An 11,670-nucleotide genomic window follows, 5' to 3' on the forward strand; every position below is an offset into this window, starting at 1 on the left:
AGGCCTCCGGCCAGCTTCCAGGGGAGGAGGCAGGGCCTGCAGCCCCTCTGGGTTGCTGGCGGTTCCAGGGCAAAGGGCGAGAAGGCTGTGGCCAGAGGGGGGAAGCGGGGCAGGGAGCTGCTCTGGATGAGGGCTGGGTGGACGACCGCGGGGCTCAGCTCTGGGCCCGGCCCGCCTCTCGGGTGCTCCTTCCAGGAGACAAAATGAAAGCGTCGGGGAGAGGAGCGGCCGGGAAGCAGAATGGGGAAGGGGCCGAAATGGTCCAGGGCCAAGGCAGGGAAAGGAAGAGGAACAGAGAAAGGCAGCGCCAGAGAGCAGCCGGGCCAGAGCTCGTGTCCTCCCTGCGGGTGGGAAGCCTCCCCCAAGCCAGGCCCCCGGGGTCGGGCGGGCCCTTGGAAGTGGGGGTTCCCTACTTATCACCCCTACTCCCTGCCCACACAGAAGGCCCCCACCTTCCCGGCCCCAGGGCTCACAGCAGACAGAGATCTGAGTGTGTCATGCTTGTGCCGCGTGTGTGCACATGTGCGTGTGTGTCCTCGTGCAAGCACGGTATGTACGCGTGTCTCAAGCTCTCTGTCTCTGGGACTTGCAACCAGACAGCTGGAGAGGCAGCCTGGACACCATGACAGGCCCCTCCCTGAGCCCGGCCCCATGAGGCCCATGAGGGGGCCCTGGGGAGCTCCAGGGGGCTGAGGCTCCGAGGCTCGTCCAGAGGCCCAGATGTCCTGGCTTCCCTACGGTGGAGCAGAGGAGGCGACCCCTTCTCCTTGGGTCATCCCAAGGCAGCCCCAGGTAGACGGAGGGCCCAACGGACCAGAGACTCCTGACTCCCACCCCTCGCTCTCCAGGGGCAGCCACTCAAAGGGCTCCCACAGTGGACAACAGAGTGTTTCTTGCTTGCAAAACTCAGTGTGTGTGCGTGCGCGTGCGTGCAAGCCCAAACATCCACATTCACCCCCTTGCTGGTGAGCTCTGACCTGTCAGCTTCACCCACTTACCCACCATCTCCTCATCCAAGACCCTCCGTGGCTCCCAAGGGCCCAAGCTCTCTGCCTGATGCCACCAGGCCTGCCCAGGCCTTCCTCACGCTCACTCATTCCCGCCTCGGGCTCCTTCCTTCCTCACCGCAGCCAGGCCGGCGCCCCCCGGCCCTGTTCTCCCTTCACCATTTCTCTGCAGATGTCCTGCTGGGTCCCAGCTGTGCAAACCCATGCTCATGTATCAGATCTGCTTTTCCCTCTGACCCTTCGCCTGTCGGCAGCCTCCCAGCCAGGTAGCCACGAGGCTCACATGCCCCTGCTGTGCCGCTTAGGAAAAAGAAAACCGTTTTTCCCAGGATTTCCAGCAAAAGTCTCAGGGCTGACACCCATTGGCCATGGCCGGGGCCCGTGACCCACCTCTGGAGGCCCGGGCCCAGCAGCCCTGCCTGCAAGAACCGTGTGACCTGAGAGAGGGAGAGGGCTGGTTCCCCAAAGGAACACCAGGGTGGCCTTAGAGGAAGGAAGTGGATGCGGGCAGCCGGGAATGCAGGGGCCCACCAGAGGACAGTCCATTAGTCCCCGGGGTGGGGTGCGACGTGGGCTGTTTCTGTCCTCACTCACTCCAAGCCCCAGGGGCGTCCAGAATCCTGGAGCTGGCAAGGATAGGGTAAGTGTGCCCCCCTTTTTTTTTATTGTGCAAATGGGGAAACTAAGGCCCAGAGAGGGCATGGCCCAGGGTCACACGGCCAGTTAGGTCAGAGGTGGAGCTACGACACGGAGCTTTGACAGGTGATCCTGATTGTCACCCGGGGTGCTCCACGAGGCCGAGCTGCCCACTGGAACCACTTACCCGGCCTGCCCCCCAGAGTCTGACCCATCACACGTATCCCAGACGTCAGAGTCCACCAGAGTGACGTCAGGTCCCACTCAGGCCACGGAGGTTCAGCGCTGACAGGGCTGCGCCATCGGCAAACCCCCATCCAAGGGTGCAGGGGGTGGGACCGGGCGGTGGGGGGCGGGGGGCGCAGGCTGACCCGGGGCAGGGCTCAGAGAGGCCCAAACGTCCAGACCACTGGTCGTTGCCCCAACTCCGCCACGGAGGAGAGGGCAGGAGGCCTGGACCACAAGGCCAGGAAAGGTCAAGGGGCAGAGAGGCCATGAGGGGCCCAGCGGGCTCCAGCAGGCTGCGGCGGCTTGGCCAGAGCGGCCTGTTTACTCAGAGGCCCACGAGGTCAAGGCTCAGGCCCAGGGTTAATTATTAACGGCCTCCAGACTCGTGGCTGCCCGGCGCCAGCACCCCACCCCCCCACTCCCCTCACCCCCCTCACCCCGCACCACCTCCTCCAGGGAGCCCGGAGCACTCCCCTGCCTCGGGGCTTCCCAAGCACTGACTCTGCAGCCCCCGGGGACTCTGGCACCCTGAGCCCGAGTACCTGAGCCTGGGGTACCGAGGTGGGCAAAGGGGAGCCCCCTGTCCCCGAGGTTCCTGTTCACCTCCCACAGCCCGGCTCCTGCACACAGCAGCGGGGGTGGGAGGGGGCAGGGGAAATGGCAGGGGCGGGGGTGTCCGGGGGAAGCCCATTTCCCTGGCAGGGGACAGACTGGGTGGCAGTGCAGTTGGGGACGGGCACCCCAGGCCTGAGCTCATGGGGGCCTGGATTGGAGGTCCCCTGGGGACCCCCGTGGGTGCCTTGCTCCCACCACCTCCGTGAAGGGTGGGACGGGCGTCCGCCTCCCCAGCACCCGGAACGTCCCTCTCCCCCTCTCCTCCCTCTCCCCCTCTCCGGGAGCAGGTGCTGACGGAAGGCTGTAGCGCATTAGCAGCCTTTGGGCTGCAAATCCTCACTTTGTCCTGCAGATTAGGCCCTGACCGCAGGCGGGTGGCTGCGCCTCCCCAGGGCCTCAGCCTCCTGAGCCCCACCCGTCGGCCTCCCTGGGCCTCCCCCTCCCGGGGCAGCCTCGCCCTCAGCCTGACCCGAGCCCAGGAGCCTGGGCGTGGGGAAGGGGTGGGGGCAGAGGCTGGGGGTGTTGGGCTCCGCAGCTCCCCCAGGGGACGGTGTTGAAGGCCAGGTGTTGACTCCCCGGGTCCACGCCGCCAGGGACCCTGCATCCCCCACAAGCGCCTGGCCAGGCCCCCGGGAGAGCCCTGCTTCAGGTGCTCCGCAGAGCTCTCCTCCGACCCCCCCCTCAGATTGACGAGTCCCCTGGGAGATATCCGTGTTATCTCTGAGGCTTTGGGGGGATGGGGCCAGTGAGGGGGAAAGGGCAGGAGGGACCTGATAACCTGGGCCGCCCTGGGGCGGCCGGTGCCCGGGGAGGTTGCAGAAGCCCCTTTGCCTCCCCCTCCTGCCCCCGCCTGCGGGCCTCCCCCTCACAGCTGTAAAGGGGGCTCCAGGCCCTTGAAAGGGGAGCAGCAGGGAGGGGGCTCCAGCGCACGGCCGGCTCCCCGCTCCCCGCAAGCCTTTCAGCAGTGCCGCTGGAAGCCCAGGCGAGCAGGCACTTGGCCCCGTGGCCCCCCCGCAGAGCCTGGTCCAACCCAGGCCCTTCAGCATCCACTTCAGGACACAATTGTTCCCTTTGCAAGGCACCACTTGTACACAACCAGGAAATCCTGAAAGAAGGCTGCCCGGCCCTCCCTGAGTCAACACTTGCGGAGAAGGAGGGCAGGCGAGCAGGAAAACAGGCCCCGAGACTCTGCTCCGGGAGCGCAGGGGCCACCCCAGCTCCAGCTCCGGGGCGCAGGCCACACACGCACACACTCACACGCACAGATGTGCGCAGGTGTGCACCCACTCCCCACGCACGCACACGTGGACACAGGCGCACACGCATGCTCATGCCCCCCCCACTCACATTCAGGCGCAGATACACACACACATGCACACGCCCCGCCACGGTGCACACTCACACTCACACACTCACACTCCACACACACACGTTGGCTTTCCGAGTCACACATGTCCACACAGACAGGTGCACACACAGGCCGTCTTGCCCCAGGAACCGCCCTGAAGCCCAGACCTGCAGGATCCACGCCCCCCCACAGGCCCACTCTGTGCTGCCCCCGTGGCCTTCACGCGGCTTGGCGCCCCCCCCCCCCCACGGCGTCCAGGAGCCCGGAGACCAGGACCGAGCACTCACACAGGCTCTGTCCCTGGGGCCGATGCTGGAGAACGGGGCCGGGGGCTGGGGTGGGAGGTGCTGCGGTGGGTCGGGGCGCCCTGCACCCGATGCAGATGCCCGGGTCCCTGGTGTGCAAGGCCGCAGGGACCCGGTGGCCTGGGGGGGAGCGGGCGGGTGAGGGCGCAGGAGCGCTCTGTCCTCCGGGACACCCGGCCCGGGAGGGGGGCCCTGCCACCCTGCCGCCCGCTCGCCCTCTGGCCGCTGGGGGCCGGCCCGGGTGAGCCCGCCCGTGGCTGCTGTGTGCGGCGCCGGCGGGCAGCCCCAGGACGTGCCCACACAGGGCTCCCGCGGCCGCGCCAGCGCCAGAGTCAGGCCAAGGGCGGCAGTCTCGGGGCCTGCCCGCCGCCCACGGCCGCCCGGCCCCCTGCGCCCTGACTCCCCCGCGGGCCCGCAGCCCCCACCTGGGCCTTTGGGGGCCTGGAGCCTCGCCCCGCGCCCCCATCCTCAGCCCCTCCCGGAACGGTGGCCGCATCCAGGAACCTGCTCCGGGCCCGGGACCGGCACCGGCTTCCCTCCGGATCTCTGCGTCTCGCTCAGCTTTGCGCTCTGCTGCGACGTCCCGGGGGGCTCTCCTGGAGCAGCCCGCAGCCCCCCGGGCCACCGCCCTGCGCTGCGTGACCGGCCGTTGCTCTCGCCCGCAACCGCTCCTGGCCTCGCGGCCGCGCCAGCACACATCTCCCCTGTTAGTTCCAGGACGCAAGGGCCGAGTCTGTGGCCGCCACCCGGAGGGGCCCAGCGATGCTCTGGGTACGTGTCAGACTTAGCAGGACGGCCACGTGGCACACGGGGTGGGGACAGGCCCACACGAGGCCTGGTGGGGCCTCCCGGGGCCCACTGAGTGGGTTGGCACTCGGACTCACCCTCTCTGCCCCCTGGATTTACTGTGGTCCCTTGTCCTGGCAGCTCCTACCTCTGCACCTTTATCTAGAACATTCTGGCGCCTGGAATGTGTCCTCTGGCCGCCCCGACCATCTTTCGCTGCCCTACGGTGCAGCCCTGCCCCCTCACCGCAGCCTCAAAGCCCCCACACCACCCACAACCCTGAGGCCCCACCCGGCTCTGCTGCCAGCCACACCTCGAGCAGCTTCCAGGCACTTCAAGAGCTTCTCTGGAGGGTCCCCCACCGCGGGCCGCTTGAGGGTGGATGAGGGCCCGGCCAGAGGTCAGCACGGTGGGGGTCGGGCAAGAGGTCAATGAGACAGGTCAGGGGACAAAGAGTCAGGCGGGTCTAAAGGAACCCAGAGGGGCGCCTGGGTGGCTCAGTCAGTTAAGCACCTGCCTTGGGCTCGGGTCATGACCCTGGGATCCTGGATCAAGCCCTGCATTAGGCTCTCTGCTCAGAGCCTGCTTCTCCCTCTCCGTCTGCCTGCCACTCTGCCTACTTGTGCTCTCTCTGCCAAATAAACAGGTAAATAAAGTCTTTTAAAATAAAAAAAATAAGGGATCCCTGGGTGGCTCCGCAGTTTAGTGCCTCCCTTTGGCCCAGGGCGTGATCCTGGAGACCCGGGATCGAGTCCCACATCGGGGTCTCTGAGTGGAGCCTGCTTCTCCCTCTGCCTGTGTCTCTGCCTCTCTCTCTCTGTGTCTCTCATGAATAAATAAATAAAATCTTTAATGAATAAATAAATAAAATCTTTAATAAAAAATAAAATAAAATAAAATAAAAATAAAAACAAAGAAACCCAGAGATGGGCAGGGGTAACTCTGAACCCAAGAGATAAAGGCTTAGTTAACAGGTTAGCTGGTTAGATAGATAGCAGGTGAGTTAGCACCCTCGTTCAGTTGGCTCCTTTCATTTGTGGGGCGCACCCCTCGTTTGAGCCAGGGGCCCCAAGGAGGGTTGACCAGGCCCACCCTGCACCGGAGATTATTAGCCGACCACAGGTCCCGGACGGAATCAGGCCTGCCGCCAGGTTGCGTTCATACAGCCGGAGACATCAGGTTGATTTTTTAACATTTCGTTTAACTGTTAGAAAAGATCAAAAGAAGGATCTTATGTCATGACACGTGAAATTCGTCAATAAAGTTTGACCGGAGCACAGCCACGCCTGGTGGCTTAGGTCCCGTCGTGGCTGCTTGTGCTCTGCCATGGCAGGTGACAGTCACAACAGCAGCCGAAGCGTTCAGGCCAAAGGTTTGCTGCTACTGCCTAGGCCCTGCACCCACCACCCAACTGGCCACGGGCAGTTCATCTCCGCTCCCAGAGCTCAGTTTCTTTGTCTGTAAAATGGGGTGAAGAGCCCTGTGCTCAGAGGCCGGTGGTGAGGATGCTGGGGGGTTAGTCTGTCACTGGGCCACGTGGCTGTCCCCTTCTCACCCAGTCCTCCTTTGCTCCAATAAATAGGAACCGAGCACTTATTCTGTGCCAGGCGAAGGGCTGCCCTGACCCTCAAGGGACACACATCCAGAGGCATGGAGAGCTTTTGGGGGTGAAGGGAGCATAGCCGAGGGACAGGACACCTGGCCTGGGGCTCATCGAGGCCTCCCTGTGAGGAGCGAAGCCCCAGCAACGTCTTAAACGTTCGGTAGAAATTTTCCAAGAGGAGACAAGCCGGGAGACGCATGGTAGGTGGAGGGAGCAACTTGAGCAAAGGTGAGAATGACGGGCTCAGGCGCGGTGGGGCTAGAGGGGAGCCCGCTCATGGGGGGGTTGGGGCCATCGGGGGTCAGCCCTCCTCAGCAGCCCCGCCCCACCGCAGCCTGGGTTTGGCTCCAGGCCCGCAAGGTGCCCGCTCGGGAAGGAGGTCAGGATCCGGCAGGGTGGGGAGGGCACTGAGGCAGAGGAGGGCACATCCTTAGGGCCTCGGTCCTGGCGCCCTGCCCGCAGTGGCCGGGTTGGGGGGTGAGGGGGGGGACTGCTGCGATTGGAGGCGACAGCTGGCGGGTGAGGTCTGGGGGCTCAGCCCAGGGCGGGTGGGGGCTGCCCCCCCGCCCAGGGGAGTCCAGGGACCAGGCAGGCTGCCACAGGAGGGCCGCTGGCAACAAAGGCCTATTCTTCGGAGTTTAAAAAAGTCTTAAAACCCGTCCAACTTTCTTTTGTTAGATGCTCGGGGATGTTTCCCCTCTGGAGGCTGCTGGAGATACCTGGCTGATAAAGGGCTGATTGGTGGAGACTTAATTATGGCCCCAAGCCCTCTGTGTAAACAATCGGCGAGTGTTTCTTCTACCGTCTTCCCTCCGTGCTAATGGGGAGCACAAACCAGGTGCCGAGCCGGGGGACTCGGTGACCCCGGATTCTGGGGTTCCCTAAGCTGTCTCCCCGTGGAGGAAGGCGGCCGGCCCCGAGGTGGGTGTGCAGCCCCAGGAGCCCGGCGCAGAGGCTCCTGACAGCAGGCCGCTCACCTGTCACGGACAACGGTGGCCATCGGCGTTAAAGGAGAAGTCTGGCACGTAGCAAGTGCTCAGGAAACGCTGGACAGCAGGGCCGGGGAGGTGGCACTGTCCCAACCTTGACCCTGGCCCCAGCCCCCGGGAGGAAGCATCTGGATCCTCGGGTCCATCCCAGGCCAGCTGCATGAGCGGGGAGGTGCATGTGAGTGTGGCTTCTCAGCAGCCCTGCCCGCGTTTGCACCCCACCCCCACCGCGGCCCATCCCCCGACCACCCAGGGGCGTTTCAGGAGGTGCCCAGGCCTGCACGGAGCTGCCCCTTTTCCAGGCCGTACGCCCCCGGGGGATCCAGGTGGTTCCAAGGTGGCAGTCTGAGGACTGCCCTGTGCACCCTCCCCGGCACACCCCAGCACATCCTGCCCATGGCTCACCTCCAGGCCGCCTCCCTCGCCCCGGGCCCTGTGCAAGACTGGGCCCCACACTCACCTCAGGCACCCTTTAGGGAGTCACCAGGGTCAGGTCAGCTCACTTCCTCACCCTGGGCGCCCCAAGGGTGGGCTCAGGGACTTGGCAAGACACAGCTTAGCTTCATTTAGGGGACAAACTCTGCTCAGGGTACTGGCTGGGAGGAAAGAGATGGTGCCTTCTAGACACGCACAAAAGCACACTCACCCGGGAAGACCCGTGGGTGCATGCGAGCGCACACGCGCACACACACGCACATGGTGCACATGTGCACATTCCACAGGATCCCACACACACTTGCCAAAGTATGTGCACACATGGGCCCTCCCCAGGCCAGGCCCCCACGGTGGCTCTGCTCCTGGTGGGGCCGTGGGTGTGTACATGTGTGCAGGTGTGGCACGGACCAGTGTGGTGCTGCCCACAAGGGCCTGTGTCAAGTTCCAGTAAGCCCGGGAGGAAGCAGGAAGCAGGAGAGGGCAAGAGACCCTCCTGGTCCCCTGTCTGAGGCAGGAAGGCGGTACCGTGGCCGCTCAAGGTCAGCCCGCAGGACCCACCCCACCTTGGCCTTGAGCAGCGCCCGCACCAGAGGCTCCATCCAACGAGCTGTGGGAAGGGCCAGTCCACGCCGCAGGGGCCTCGCCACACCCAGGGGCGCAGGGCCCCTCCCTCCCTCCCTCTGCAGCTATCTCTTGGGCCGGGGTGACCGCCCCCCCCACCCACTGGGCCTCCAACTGAGACCAGCAAGCCATTTTGAACCATGATGAGAAGAGGAAGTTCCTGTGGCCCCAAAACAGAAACAGGAAGCTGGGAGGGGGTATATGGATAGGGAACGGGAAGGGGGACACAGGCACCCAGCAGATGTACCCAGAACGCCCCTGCTTTCCTGGGCCCCGGCCCGCGCGGCCGTGTCTGGGCACCTGTGCCCGACCCCGGCACCGTGGTCCTGGCCTGCCACAGCTACGCCCACCCCAGGGCCACTCACTGGGGCTTTCTCAGATGCTGGCCAACTGTCCACCCGGGGGTGTTCAATCGTCTGCACGTATCTGGTTCTGTTGAGAGGGCTCCACGAACCCTCTGGAACCTTCCTTATCCATCCCGGCATTGGTATCCAGCCGTGCCCCTCTCCCTGGGCCCCAAGTGTTGGCTGTAGGACTTCCTGCAGGGCTGGCCTGACCCTCCCGCACCCACCACGACCCTGTGACCACCCCAGCCCTCCCCTGACCGAGCACGCGACTGCCTGTCTCCCCTGGGCCGTGAGTCTGGTGACTCCCAGCCCCGGCTCTGTTTTCCCAGCTGCCCTGTCCCCAGCCCCACCCTCACTTGGTAACTGCACGCAGGGCTGTCCCAGCCCCCCTCCGCAGAGGCAGGAAGCTGGGGCTCCGTCCCATGCACACCACTGCCTCGCACTGCATCCTGGAGCAGGAATGTCCCCATCCGGTGCCTTCGGCTCCCCTCTGCTCCGCAGGGCGGGAAACGGAGTGTCTGCACGACGTGCAGGGGCCCCAGCCCACCGTGCTCCTGAGCAGGACGGCGGGCTGCAGGGTCACAGCCAACCCCCAGGAGTGCAGAGGGCCCTGCCCACGCAGGGGCAAGACAGCAGTGTGTCCCCAACCCCCCGCCCCCAGAGGACCCGGCATGTGTTCCTCCCGGGTCTGGAGGCTCCCGCAGGAAGACTCTGGGGTGAGTGGGTGGGTGCTGGAGCCCAGGGGCCGGAGAGGCAGATGTCACCAATTTCAGTTCTGCCCCAGCTGGCCTGAGGGAGCTTGGGACTTCCCAGGGTGGAAGGACATGCTGGGGGGCCAGGCCACTTGGAGGCAGGCTGGGCCCGAGGACCCCTTCCCGGCCCCAGCGGGTGCTGCTCTCTGCCGGGAAGGCATCGGAAGTCCTGGGGGTCTGTGGTGGGCCCGGAACGCCCCCTCGGGTCCCTCCCCTCTCCCTGAACCCCCATAGTCCGTCCCTCCCGAGCCGCTGCTAGCCAGCTGCAGCCCCAGAGCATGGCCACAGAAGAATTTCTCCGCCTTTTTGCCCCCACAAAGGAAGGCCTTGAGGGTACGGCCGCCCCCCGGGGCATCCGAGGAACATTTCCAGAATGGGAGTGAGAGGTGCCAAGTGGATACCTCGTGGGAAGCCGAAGCTTGAGGCAGAAACCACAAGAACCCCCCAAAATGGCTCGTCTTCTAGCTCCTCGAGCTCATGCCCCCGAGGAGGAAAGCGGGGAGCAGGTGGGGCAGGCGGGGAAGCCCCTTGGCCGCGGCCCAGGGCCGGCGGGCGGTCAGCACCGGAGCCGGCAGGGGAACGGGCCCCCGGGCGGGGAGCGCATCTCCCTGGACCGTGTTCTTGGGAGATCAGTTGTGAAACTTGCTTCAAACCCCCAAACCACAAAAACGGCCGATTTTCCCAGCCCTGTTCTCACGTTTCTCAGATCAGCCGAGGACTCTTCAGCCTTTCCATCCACGAGACGCCAGGCCCGCCGCCAGCCCTCCCCACCCCACCCCGGGTCGGGGGTCCAAGAAATGGTGCAAGGACGCTGTGTGCTGTGGACACCCCTCCCGCGATCACCGCAGCACACGGCGCCCACCATGCGCCCCTAACCGCGGGGGCGGGAAACGGGCCAGGCGGGGGCCGATGGAGAAGCCCCAGAGGGCCCTAGGGGCTGCTAGGGCTGCCCCAGAAGGAATATTCGAGAGCACCCTTCCCAGGGGAAGACGGTACGTGGCTGGTGGAGGGTTCAGAAGCCAAGTAACCGGGCAAATGCCTTCCAGTTTCAAAAAAGACCTCACAGAGGCGTCCCCCCGGAGCTGGCCCCGCCAGGTGGGCAGCGCACCTGGCCCCCCCAACTCCTTGTTCGGGGGCAGACGACGCGGGAACATCGGGCTCTCGCCGAGCAAGGACTGGTCAGGGGACCCTCAGCAATGAGCAGAACCCCAAGAGGGACTCACTGCCTTTCCCAGCTGGGTGGTGATGATGACAGTAAAAGCCACCTTAGAGAAAGAGAAGCTGTTCCTAGGTCTTGGGGTGGCAAGCCGCCCTGGAGCCTCGGGGCCCGTTCCCGCCGTGAGAAACGCAGGGCTCCCCCGGCCTCTGTCCTCCCCAGCTGCTCTGTCCCAGGCCTGTCCCTCACCCTCGGCCGCCACCAGGGCTGCCTGTCTCCTGCTGGAAACCCCTCGTGGCTGGGACGGAAACCCCAGTTCGCAGGAACTTGGGCGCTGATTCCACAAGCAAAACGTGGCTGGGAGAAGCAGCAGGCCTGCGCTTCATGCAAGCCCACCCAGTCCTTTCCCTATAACTTTTCTCCAAAATACCACACAAGAGGTGCTTTGGGGGGATCCCTGGGTGGCTCAGAGGTTTAGCCCCTGCCTTCAGCCCAGGGTGTGATCCTGGAGTCCAGGGATCGAGTCCCACATCGGGCTCCCTGCCTGGAGCCTGCTTCTCCAGGCTCTTTTTCTCTCTTTGTCTCTCTCTTTTTCTCTCTCTCTCTCTGTCTCTCATGAATAAATCAATAAAATCTTTTTTTTTTTTTTTTTTTAAGAAAAAAAGAGGTGTTTTGGGACTGCACTGCTGTGCTAACCAGGTATGAGCTACTGCGGGCCGTGAAGTCAGGTGTGGGGCCTGAAAGCCACTTACTGTGAGTAGGTGCAGTGCTAGGGAATCGTGCCTGGGGAGGCTGTCACTTGGAAACAGCTCTCGGAAGCCAAGGCCAGGGCTACGGAGTCC

The 11,670-nt window shown here is 64.6% G+C and overlaps 1 protein-coding gene and 1 long non-coding RNA gene across 2 annotated transcripts; one reads left to right on the forward strand and one right to left on the reverse strand.

Moving 5' to 3' along the window:
* Positions 1-1,518: 1,518 nt before the first annotated feature.
* LOC121485550 (translation initiation factor IF-2-like) lies at positions 1,519-5,508 on the forward strand. Its single transcript, XM_041746059.1, has 3 exons — positions 1,519-1,647; positions 4,558-4,910; positions 5,067-5,508. Exons 1-3 carry the CDS (start codon positions 1,525-1,527, stop codon positions 5,089-5,091), a joined length of 501 nt encoding a protein of 166 aa, XP_041601993.1. The 5' UTR covers positions 1,519-1,524; the 3' UTR covers positions 5,092-5,508.
* Positions 5,509-5,867: 359 nt separating this feature from the next.
* Positions 5,868-8,109, reverse strand: LOC121485551. Its single transcript, XR_005986312.1, has 3 exons — positions 7,978-8,109; positions 7,506-7,673; positions 5,868-6,129 (listed from the first exon to the last, which is right to left on the reverse strand). It is a non-coding gene; the product is annotated as an uncharacterized LOC121485551 (long non-coding RNA).
* Positions 8,110-11,670: the final 3,561 nt, after the last annotated feature.

The sequence above is a fragment of the Vulpes lagopus genome, chromosome 2 (assembly GCF_018345385.1).
Source record: "Vulpes lagopus strain Blue_001 chromosome 2, ASM1834538v1, whole genome shotgun sequence".
NCBI lineage: Eukaryota > Metazoa > Chordata > Mammalia > Carnivora > Canidae > Vulpes > Vulpes lagopus.